The sequence below is a fragment of the Salvelinus namaycush genome, chromosome 3, assembly GCF_016432855.1.
Source record: "Salvelinus namaycush isolate Seneca chromosome 3, SaNama_1.0, whole genome shotgun sequence".
In the NCBI taxonomy this organism is placed as follows: domain Eukaryota; kingdom Metazoa; phylum Chordata; class Actinopteri; order Salmoniformes; family Salmonidae; genus Salvelinus; species Salvelinus namaycush.
Window position 1 is genome coordinate 6,503,317 of NC_052309.1, and position 11,789 is coordinate 6,515,105.

Below are 11,789 nucleotides of genomic sequence, written 5' to 3' on the forward strand. Positions count from 1 at the left end.
ACATTGTACAGGAGATAGGCCCCCTCCCCCATCTGACATTGTACAGGAGATAGGCCCCCTCCCCCATCTGACATTGTACAGGAGATAGGCCCCCTCCCCCATCTGACATTGTACAGGAGATAGGGCCCCCCCCCCCCATCTGACATTGTACAGGAGATAGAGCCCCCCATCTGACATTGTACAGGAGATAGAGCCCCCCATCTGACATTGTACAGGAGATAGAGCCCCCCATCTGACATTGTACAGGAGATAGCAGTCCCCATCTGACATAGCCCCCCCCCCCCCCCCCCCCCATCTGACATTTTACGCCGCTTTGGTACTCTTCGTTGTTTCTACCATCTACATCACCCAATCCTAGTGCAATACAATGTCATATCTACAATGTACCTTTAGATGCACAACAGGGCCTGGGATGCTCACAGGGATCCACAGTACTCCATCGATGGTCCAGTTTTCAATTAAACACTTCTTGAATTCCCTAAAGTTGTTTTTAACAGAAGTGCGCTGTCATTTAAGCTTTAAAACAGCAAACTTGTCTCTCTGTCCCAATTAGCTTTAAAACTGCTAAATGTTCTTTCCGATGTGAAGAAGGGGGGCCTTTAAAATGTTGTTTCCCAGGGCCTGAGACTTGGTTGGTCCGACCATGCACTGCAGCAGTCATAGTAAAACTCCTTGTATGCTATTTTTGATTGGGTCCCTGAATTAAAAAAATAAATAAAATGTTTATACATTTCCTATCACAAAAGGGGTCCCTGTCCCCAAAAGTTTGGAAACACCTACCCTAATGAACACAACCCATGTTTTCACTTCTGACCTTTGATCTCCAGGAGCCAACAGGACCCGGTGATGAACGGTGACTCAGGTTCCGGGGTGGTGACTGCGCCCCCTCCCACCACCGCCCCCCACAAGGAGCGCTACTTTGACCGAGTGGACGAGAGCAGCCCGGAGTACCAGAGGGAGAGGAACATGGCCCCGGACCTCAGACAGGACTTCAACATGATGGAGCAGAGGAAGAGGGTCTCCATGATCCTGCAGAGCCCGGTAGGACACACACCCACACATTAATGCGCAAACACAGAACACACACACACATGCATGTGTACACATGGTATGCAGTGCTACTCCACTTCCAACCTATATCCTAATTAGAGGTCGACCGATTATGGTTTTTCAACGCCGATGCCGATTATTGGAGGACCCAAAAAAAGCCGATACCGATTATTTATTTGTAATAATGATAATTACAACAATACTGAATCAACACTTATTTTAACTTAATATAATACATCAATAAAATCTATTTAGTCTCAAATAAATAATGAAACAACATGTTCAATTTGGTTTAAATAATGCAAAAACAAAGTGTTGGAGAATAAAGTAAAAGTGCAATATGTGCCATGTAAGAAAGCTAACGTTTAAGTTCCTTGCTCAGAACATGAGAACATATGAAAGCTGGTGGTTCCTTTTAACATGAGTCTTCAATATTCCCAGGTAAGAAGTTTTAGGTTGTAGTTATTATAGGACTATTTCTCTCTATACCATTTGTATTTCATATACCTTTGACTATTGGATGTTCTTATAGCCACTTTAGTATTGCCAGTGTAACAGTATAGCTTCCGTTCCTCTCCTCGCCCCTACCTGGCCTCGAACCAGGAACACATCGACAACAGCCACCCTCGAAGCATCGTTACCCATCGCTCCACAAAAGCCGCGGCCCTTGCAGAGCAAGGGGAACAACTACTCCAAGTCTCAGAGCGAGCGACGTTTGAAACGCTGTTAGCGCGCACCCCGCTAACTAGCTAGCCATTTCACATCGGTTACACCAGCCTAATCTCGGGAGTTGATAGGCTCATAAACAGCTCAATGCTTGAAGTACAGCGAAGAGCTGCTGGCAAATGCAGTAAAGTACTGTTTGAATGAATGCTTACGAGCTGCTGCCTACCTCCGCTCAGTCAGACTGCTCTATCAAATCATAGACTTAATTATAACATAATAACACGCAGAAATACCAGCCTTTGGTCATTAATATGGTCGAATCCGAAAACTATCATTTCGAAAACAAAATGTTTATTCTTTCAGTGAAATACGGAACCGTTCCGTATTTTATCTAACGGATGGCATCCCTAAGTCTAAATATTGCTGTTACATTGTACAACCTTCAATGTTATGTCATAATTATGTACAATTCTGGCAAATTAATTACGGTCTTTGTTAGGAATAAATGGACTTCACACAGTTCGCAACGAGCCAGACGGCCCCAACTGCTGCATATACCCTGACTGCTTTCACGGAACGCAAGAGAAGTGACACAATTTCCGTAGTTATAAGAAATTCATGTTAGCAGGCAATATTAACTAAATATGCAGGTTTAAAAATATATACTTGTGTATTGATTTTAAGAAAGGCATTGATGTTTATGGTTAGGTACATTGGTGCAACGACAGTGCTTTTTTCGCGAATGCGCTTGTTAAATCCTCACCCGTTTGGCGAGTGGGCAGTGATTCGATGAGAAATTAACATGCACCGCATCGATTATATGCAACGCAGGTCACGCTAGATAAACTAGTAATAGAATCAACCATGTGTAGTTAACTAGTGATTATGTTAAGATTGAGTGTTTTTTTTATAAGATAAGTTTAATGCTAGCTAGCAACTTACCTTGGCTTCTTGCTGCCCTTACGTAACAGGTAGTCAGCCTGCCACGCAGGCTCCTCGTGGAATGCAATGTAAGGCAGGTGGTTAGAGTGTTGGACTAGTAACTGGAAGGTAGCAAAAACGAATCCCCGAGCTGACAAGGTAAACATCTGTCGTTCTGCCCCTGAAAAAGGCAGTTAACCCACTGTTCCCCGGTAGGCCGTCATTGTAAATATGAATTTGTTCTTAACTGACTTGCCTAGTTAAATAAAAAATGTCCTAATGTCATGTCACCAACATATTACTATAAGAACACATTTTGTCCCAAAATTCTTCCTGTTTTATTTACTTCCAATTCTGAATATCCTCTACATAGGCCTGTATCACGGTACGGCCACTTAACACTGTCTCTCTCAACCACAGTACTGTTCTCTCAGCAACACTCAGTTTAAGCTCAGTGTATAAAACTCAGTGTTTACAACCCAGCCTTTTACTGATGGAAGAAAGACATTCTTTGTGATGCTGTGATACACACACACACACACACACACACACACAGAGAGACAGTGCAGCAGGAGGTAAGAAAAGGGACTGTGTAAGGAGCATGTTGTTGAGAGATCTGTTTCACCCTGCAGATGAGTTATTACCAGCAGGACATGTAGCTAGGTTTGACACACAACATGGGAAACAGTTGCCAACAAAGGAAGTATGTAACTCCTTAGTTCTTCTTGGCAGTGATTATGTAATATGTGACTGATTTTTCTTTGCCTGTTCCCGCTAACAATGTTTATCAGGTTGAGTCTATTCTAGTTTCCTCTCAGCAATGCGGCAGTCAACAGACACTTGTGACATAGTCAAGAAGCGATAGCAAGAGAACACCGGCAGACCGCCCGGCAGACTGCCCGACAGACCATACAAGCTCTTTTACTTCAAATCACTCCTGTGTTGATTTAACAGTAACCATGGATTCTGTAGTAGAACTAATAATAGCCATCTAGTGACGGTGTTGCAATGCATCAGCGACAACAACGGTGTATTGACCTGTCCTGAGCCTTCGCTGTCTGACTGTGTCGCCGTCTACTCCCCAGGCGTTCTGTGATGAGCTGGATACGATGATTCAGGACCAGCTGAAGAGGGGAAAGACCCCCACCAGCCTGTTGGCTCTGCAGCAGATAGCTGACTTCATGACCACCAGTATCCCCACCATGTACCCTGCAGCACCCCAGGGAGGCATGGCTGCACTCAGCATGAGTGAGTAGAATTCAGTTGAAACCTTTACAGTCCTTAAATCAGACTGTAATCTAATTGTGTTTCCTAAACCTGTCCTCAGTACCCCCAGCCAGTCCAAACCTGTCCTCAGTACCCCCAGCCAGTCCAAACCGGTCCTCAGTACCCCCAGCCAGTCCAAACCGGTCCTCAGTACCCCCAGCCAGTCCAAACCGGTCCTCAGTACCCCCAGCCAGTCCAAACCGGTCCTCAGTACCCCCAGCCAGTCCAAACCGGTCCTCCAGTTACCCCCAGCCAGTCCAAACCGGTCCTCCAGTTACCCCCAGCCAGTCCAAACCGGTCCTCCAGTTACCCCCAGCCAGTCCAAACCGGTCCTCCAGTTACCCCCAGCCAGTCCAAACCGGTCCTCCAGTTACCCCCAGCCAGTCCAAACCGGTCCTCCAGTTACCCCCAGCCAGTCCAAACCGGTCCTCCAGTTACCCCCAGCCAGTCCAAACCGGTCCTCCAGTTACCCCAGCCAGTCCAAACCGGTCCTCCAGTTACCCCCAGCCAGTCCAAACCGGTCCTCCAGTTACCCCCAGCCAGTCCAAACCGGTCCTCCAGTTACCCCCAGCCAGTCCAAACCGGTCCTCCAGTTACCCCCAGCCAGTCCAAACCGGTCCTCCAGTTACCCCCAGCCAGTCCAAACCGGTCCTCCAGTTACCCCCAGCCAGTCCAAACCGGTCCTCCAGTTACCCCCAGCCAGTCCAAACCGGTCCTCCAGTTACCCCCAGCCAGTCCAAACCGGTCCTCCAGTTACCCCCAGCCAGTCCAAACCGGTCCTCCAGTTACCCCCAGCCAGTCCAAACCGGTCCTCCAGTTACCCCCAGCCAGTCCAAACCGGTCCTCCAGTTACCCCCAGCCAGTCCAAACCGGTCCTCCAGTTACCCCCAGCCAGTCCAAACCGGTCCTCCAGTTACCCCCAGCCAGTCCAAACCGGTCCTCCAGTTACCCCCAGCCAGTCCAAACCGGTCCTCCAGTTACCCGCAGCCAGTCCAAACCGGTCCTCCAGTTACCCGCAGCCAGTCCAAACCGGTCCTCCAGTTACCCGCAGCCAGTCCAAACCGGTCCTCCAGTTACCCGCAGCCAGTCCAAACCGGTCCTCCAGTTACCCGCAGCCAGTCCAAACCGGTCCTCCAGTTACCCGCAGCCAGTCCAAACCGGTCCTCCAGTTACCCGCAGCCAGTCCAAACCGGTCCTCCAGTTACCCGCAGCCAGTCCAAACCGGTCCTCCAGTTACCCGCAGCCAGTCCAAACCGGTCCTCCAGTTACCCGCAGCCAGTCCAAACCGGTCCTCCAGTTACCCGCAGCCAGTCCAAACCGGTCCTCCAGTTACCCGCAGCCAGTCCAAACCGGTCCTCCAGTTACCCGCAGCCAGTCCAAACCGGTCCTCCAGTTACCCGCAGCCAGTCCAAACCGGTCCTCCAGTTACCCGCAGCCAGTCCAAACCGGTCCTCCAGTTACCCGCAGCCAGTCCAAACCGGTCCTCCAGTTACCCGCAGCCAGTCCATGTATTTAATGTATTCCGTAAGTATCACAGCTGATTTAACTAATGAGGGGATAGATGATTAGGTGACCATTTTGAATCAGCTGTGTTCTTTCTGGAACAACACCAAGTAAGTAGACTGCCTGGGGCTACTGGAGGAGAGGTTTGGGAAACATGGATCTAATGTAATGTGTATATAGAGATAAATACACCGTATGAGCTATATGTGATGCATGTACCCTACAGCACCACAAGGAGGCATGACTGCCTTCAACATGAGTGAGTATTATATGTAGATAATGTAGAATCACTAGCTAGTTAGCGGAGCACTCGTTTGTTACATATACACTGAACAAAAGTATGTGGACACCCCATTCAAATAAGTAGGTTTGGCTATTTCGGTCACACCCTTTGCTGATGGGTGTATAAAATCGAGCACACAGCCATGCAATCTCCCTAGACAAACATTGGCAGTAGAATGGCTTTACTGAAGAGCTCAGTGACTTTCAACGTGACGCCGTCATAGGATGCCACCTTTCCAATAAGTCAGTTCGACAAATTTCTGCCCTGCTAGAACTGCCCCGGTCACCTGGAAGTGCTGTTATTGTGAATTGGAAACGTCTAGGAGCAACAACAGCTCAGCCACGAAGTGGTAGCCCACACAAGCTCCCAGAACGGGAACGCAGAGTGCTGAAGCGCGTAGCGTGTAAAAATTGTCTGTCCTCAGTTTCAACACTCACTACCGAGTTCCAAACTGCCTCTGGAAGCAGCGTCGGCACAATAACTGTTTGTCAGGAGCTTCATAAAATGGGTTTCCATGGTCGAGTAGCCGCACACAAGCCTAAGATCACCATGTGCAATGCCAAGCGTTGGCTGCAGTGATGTAAAGCTCGCCGCCATTGGAAAAGCGTTCTCTGGAGTGATGAATCGTGCTTCACCATCTGTCAGTCCAATGGACGAATCTGGGTTTGGTGGACACTACCTGCCCCAATGCATAGTGGCAACTGTACAGTTTGGTGGAGGAGGAATAATGGTCTGGTGCTTTTTTTCATGTTTTTTCATCGTTCCAGTGAAGGGTAATCTTAAAGCTACAGCATACACTGACATTTTAGACGATTCTGTGCTTCCAACTTTGTGGCAACAGTTTAGGGAAAGGCCCTTTTCTGTTTCAGCATGGCAATGCCCTCGTGCACAGAGTGAGGTCAATACAGAAATTGTTTTTTGAGATCAGTGTGGAAGAACTTGACTTGCCTGCACAGAGCCCTGACCTCAACCCCATCGAACACCTTTGGGATGATTTGGAACGCCAGGCCTAATCGACCCAACATCAGTGCCCGACCTCACTAATGCTCTTGTGGCTGAATGGAAGCTAGTCTCTGCAGCATGTTCCAACATCTGCCGGGGCGGCAGGGTAGCCTAGTGGTTAGAGCGTTGGATTAGTAACCGAAAGGTTGCAAGTTCAAATCCCCGAGCTGACAAGGTACAAATCTGTCGTTCTGCCCCTGAACAGGCAGTTAACCCACTGTTCCTAGGCCGTCTTTGAAAATAAGAATTTGTTCTTAACTGACTTGCCTAGTTAAATAAAGGTAAAATAATAATCTAGTGGAAAGCCTTCCCAGAAGAGTGGAGGGAGGCTGTTATAGCTGCAAAAAGGGGGGACCAACTCCATATTTATGCCCATGATTTTGGAATGAGATGTTCGATGTGCAGGTGTCCACATACTTTTGGTCATGTAGTGTAAATATGACCCCCTCCAGTGTCTTAATCCCCTGACAATAATGCATTTTAATGCATACATTATGGAGGTATGAGGCATTTGGCTACTGTGATGTGAATTCATCTACCAAGAGTAAATTCCACCTAGTAAATTCCACCTAGTACACAGTACCCCAGCACCTAGTGTACCTAGCTAGTACACAGTACCCCAGCACCTAGTGTACCTAGCTAGTACACAGTACCCCAGCACCTAGTTTACCTGGCTAGTACACAGTACTCCAGCACCTAGTGTACCTAGCTAGTACACAGTACTCCAGCACCTAGTGTACCTAGCTAGTACACAGTACTCCAGCACCTAGTGTACCTAGCTAGTACACAGTACTCCAGCACCTAGTGTACCTAGCTAGTACACAGTACTCCAGCACCTAGTGTACCTAGCTAGTACACAGTACTCCAGCACCTAGTGTACCTAGCTAGTACACAGTACCCCAGCATCTAGTGTATCTAGCTAGTACACAGTACTCCAGCACCTAGTGTATCTAGCTAGTACACAGTACTCCAGCACCTAGTGTACCTAGCTAGTACACAGTACTCCGGCACCTAGTGTACCTAGCTAGTACACATTCATGCTGCTTTGTGTGTTTACGTACAGTATACGTCAAGCACTTAGGTCCCCTCAGGCCAAGATGGTCTCCTCTGAGTTCAGAGGTCGGTGGTAGTGTTGTAGAATGTAACTACAGGCTTCTTAACCATAGACGCTTTGTAATTATAGACGGATAGACTCTGTTTAATAAATTGACATATTATTCTTTGCTGACTGAGGTGAGTGAATGAAATTCAAAGGGCTTTATTGGCATGGTAAACATATGTTTACATTGTCAAAGCAAGTTAAATTGATAATAAACAAAAAGTTTATGAACAGTAAATATTTAATTTACAAAAGTTCAAAAGGAATAGAGACGTTTTAAACTTCACATTGTCTAAATAGTGTTTTATAATGACGTGCAAATATTTATCTCTGTTTCTCTCTCTCTCTCCCCCTTTTACAGGTCTGGGCATGGTAACCCCAGTGAATGACCTGCGTGGATCTGACTCGATCTCCTATGAGAAGGGAGAGAAGCTGCTCCGCTGTAAACTAGCCGCCTTCTACCGCCTGACAGACCTCTTCGGCTGGTCCCAGCTCATCTACAGCCACTTAACCGTAAGACAGCCTTCTAATGTACTTCTTTACTGTCTTTATCCACTGCTATGTTATGAAACACCAGAAGAAATATGTAGGACAGGATCTTTTTTTATTTTACTGCAGTATATTGTAGTGCCTTTGCACATTTAACCTGCAGAATATCTTTTCAGAAAGCTCAGCAGGAAAATGTAGAGTTGTCTAGGTTGGTAAAATAGTTGAGTAAGCATTATATTGTTGATGAAACATCAAAGGAATGTGAAAAATATTAACTGCATTCTAGTGTATGTGAGCCATTTGGTGTAATTCCCCAGGTTTTTGTTTGTTTGTTTGTTTTTGTTTGTTTGTTACTGCTTGTTAAGACCACCATCTGCACTCATGTCTTCCAGGTACGGGTGAATTCAGATCAGGAGAGGTTCCTGATTGTCCCTTTTGGGCTTCTGTACAGTGAAGTCTCCGCCTCCAGTCTGGTAAGTTTCTCCCCCAGTGTCTCACTCTTAACAGCTGCCTGCATAATGTGTGACAACGCTGTGAACTAATAGAATATGTTAATTTTATGTTATGCTGAATGCGTTTCAAGTAGTGATTAAATAAGTGATTGTCATTCAGCCTCCATCATCCAAACACAGAGATTGTCCTACATGTAATTTTACCTGCAAATCAATTGTTAAAATGCCAGCATTTTTGTGTTCTGTGACAAAACTGCACATTTTAGTGGCCTTTTGATGTCCCCAGCACAAGGTGCACCTGTGTAATGACCATGCTGTTTAATCAGCTTCTTGATATGCCACACCTGTCAGGTGGCTGGATAATCTTGGCAAAGGAGAAATGCGCACTAACAGGAATATAAACAAGTGTGTGCCAAAAAATGTTAGAGAAATAAGCTTTTTGTGCATATGGAACATTTCTGGGGTATTTTATTTCAGCTCATGAAACATGGGACCAAAACTTTAACTATACTAAACAAACATATTAACGCAACATGTACTTTACAGTACTAACCTAAATGACAGAGTGAAAAGAAGGAAGCCTGTACAGAATAAAATGATTCTCTTCATAAACGTTGATCATTTTAAGTATGGTGGTGACTGCATTATGTTATGGGTATACTTGTCATCGGCAAACACTAGGGAGCATAAAAATAAATGGAATAAAGCTAAGCACAGGCAAAATCCTAGAGGAAAACCTGGTTCAGTCTGTTTTCCAACAGACACTGGGAGAAAATCTATGGCAAAATTTGAAAATGGCTGCCTAGCAATGATCCACAACTAACTTGACAGAGCTTTAAGAATTTAAGAACAATGTGCAAATATTGTACAATCCAGGTGTGCAAATCTCTTAGACTTACCGAGAAAGCCTCGCAGCTGTAATCACTGCCAAAGGTGCTTCTGCAAAGTATTGACTCAGGGGTGTGAATACTTATGCAAATGTGATATTTCTGTATTTCATTTTCAATAAATTTGCAAACATTTCTAAAAACATGTTTGCACTTTGTCTTTATGGGGTATTGGGTGAGAGAACATTTTTGAATTCAAGCTGTAACACAACAAAATGTGGATTTAGTCAAGGGATACGATTACTTCCTGAAGGCACTGTACATGCTGAGTCACTGGTCCTTCAAGGCTGAAGCTGCCGTCAACTCTTCGCCCTCTGCCTGTATCATCTGTTTAGACTGTTAATTTCCCTGACAGGCACTGACGCTGAGTTCGTGTTGTCTTGCCAATTTCTACTGTAAATTTGGCAAGACGGCACAAACCGATCTGGGACTCAGGCTAGCATCGTAAGATAAGTCACAAGGCATTGACTTTCTGCTGCTTGTCTGGTCCTATCCAAGGTATATGTTATTTTTTAGATTTGTTTATTTAAGCAATAATGCCTGAACCTGAGAATTTGCGTGTGACAACTCCTGACATGGGCTGTTCTGAGGCCTGAGGTGAAGCCAAGGGATACAGCCCTTTGAGGGAGTTGTCACACAAAACTTCCTGTGTTCGATGGCATTATTGATTTTCTAAAACGGTTGACTAAATATTTATACAAATATTAATGATGAGTACATATACAAATATTAAAGAGTACATTTATTTTTGCATTCTGAAGTTGCTACCCAAGCGAGTTGGTTGTTTAGTATTTTCTCATGTTTTGACCCAGTTATTAATTCTAATCATTCTATTCATTCCACGTTGCTATGCTAAACAAATAATTGGCTTGTAGCTAGCTAGCAGAGATTCAATGATGAAAAAGACATGAACTTCAATAAATAATGATTTTAATAAATATCCAATAGGCCTACATAGGTTGGAGAGTCCGAGCTAGCTAGTTTCACGTTCATTCTTGGGCTAGCTAGTCTACTGACACTGGAGTGATCTTATTTGTTAAATTATACATTGTTGCACAGGTCGTAGTGGCAGACGGGCAGGTTTATACTGTTGCAAAAATAATAGTAGCATGGAAAAGTAATGTATAGACGCAGAGTGAGATTAAGTGTATTAATTTCCTGCCTTGGCAGTGGAATTATCACATTAACAGGTTGTGGTATTTTGTGGGAGTTGTTGTCCCTCAAATCCCACATACTGTATCAACCAATCAGCATCGAGGAACCAAACAACCTGTTTTATAATAATTGTTCACTTTTTGATCATTTCACTTATAGCATCACTGTGGGCTTTCGTAAGGCATGGACTCACGGTTGCCTGTCTGGTCCCGTCCCATTGAGCTACATTGTAATGTGTCCGATCGGTTTAACTCTGTGTCCCATCCTAGGTGAAGATTAATATACAAGGGGAGATAGTGGACCGAGGGAGCACCAACCTGGGGGTCAACCAGGCTGGCTTCACTCTCCACTCAGCCATCTACGCAGCCCGGCCAGACATCAAGTGCATCGTACACGTTCACACACCGGCTGGAGCTGCAGTAAGTTTCCAGCGATTCTAGCAACAGTAGTGGAAACACAACCAGAGCAGCTCAGTACATCGGTTTGGCTCAGTAGTGTGAAAAGGGTATATACTGATCACATTGTCATGTTCTTCTTAATGATATGAGTTTCGGTAAAACTTGGGTCTTGAAATATAAGTGTCACTAGTCTCTTCCCACAGCTGCTTGGTAGAGAGACCCATGAATTTGGCAGGAAAAATGAGTAACATTTGTCAACTACCCGATCTGTCGTGGTGAATAACTGCACTCTGTCTGTGTTTCAGGTGTCGGCCATGAAGTGTGGCCTGCTGCCCATCTCTCCAGAGGCCCTGACCCTGGGGGAGGTGGCCTACCATGACTACCACGGCATCCTCATAGACGAGGAGGAGAAAGTCCTCATACAGAAAAACCTGGGCCCAACCAGCAAGGTATCGGAGGGAGAGAGTGTCATACTCTAGTCCTTCCCCTTGGCCCTAACCCTCTTGTGAGGGAGAGAGTGTCACACTCTAGTCCTTCCCCTTGGCCCTAACCCTCTTGTGAGGGAGAGAGTGTCACACTCTAGTCCTTCCCCTTGGCCCTAACCCTCTTGTGAGAGAG

The 11,789-nt window shown here is 45.7% G+C and overlaps 1 protein-coding gene across 4 annotated transcripts in view; it reads left to right on the forward strand.

The window, feature by feature from the left end:
* LOC120044883 (alpha-adducin-like) overlaps positions 1-11,789 on the forward strand; it is a 43,718-nt gene that overhangs the window by 15,495 nt on the left and 16,434 nt on the right. For all 4 annotated transcript variants that reach the window (XM_038989600.1, XM_038989601.1, XM_038989602.1 and 1 more), the window contains exons 2-7: positions 828-1,041; positions 3,723-3,885; positions 8,152-8,303; positions 8,672-8,752; positions 11,043-11,192; positions 11,477-11,620. In XM_038989600.1, coding sequence (XP_038845528.1) covers positions 847-1,041; positions 3,723-3,885; positions 8,152-8,303; positions 8,672-8,752; positions 11,043-11,192; positions 11,477-11,620 — 885 coding nt within the window. In that variant the 5' untranslated portion in view covers positions 828-846. The remainder of the gene's footprint in view (positions 1-827; positions 1,042-3,722; positions 3,886-8,151; positions 8,304-8,671; positions 8,753-11,042; positions 11,193-11,476; positions 11,621-11,789) is intronic.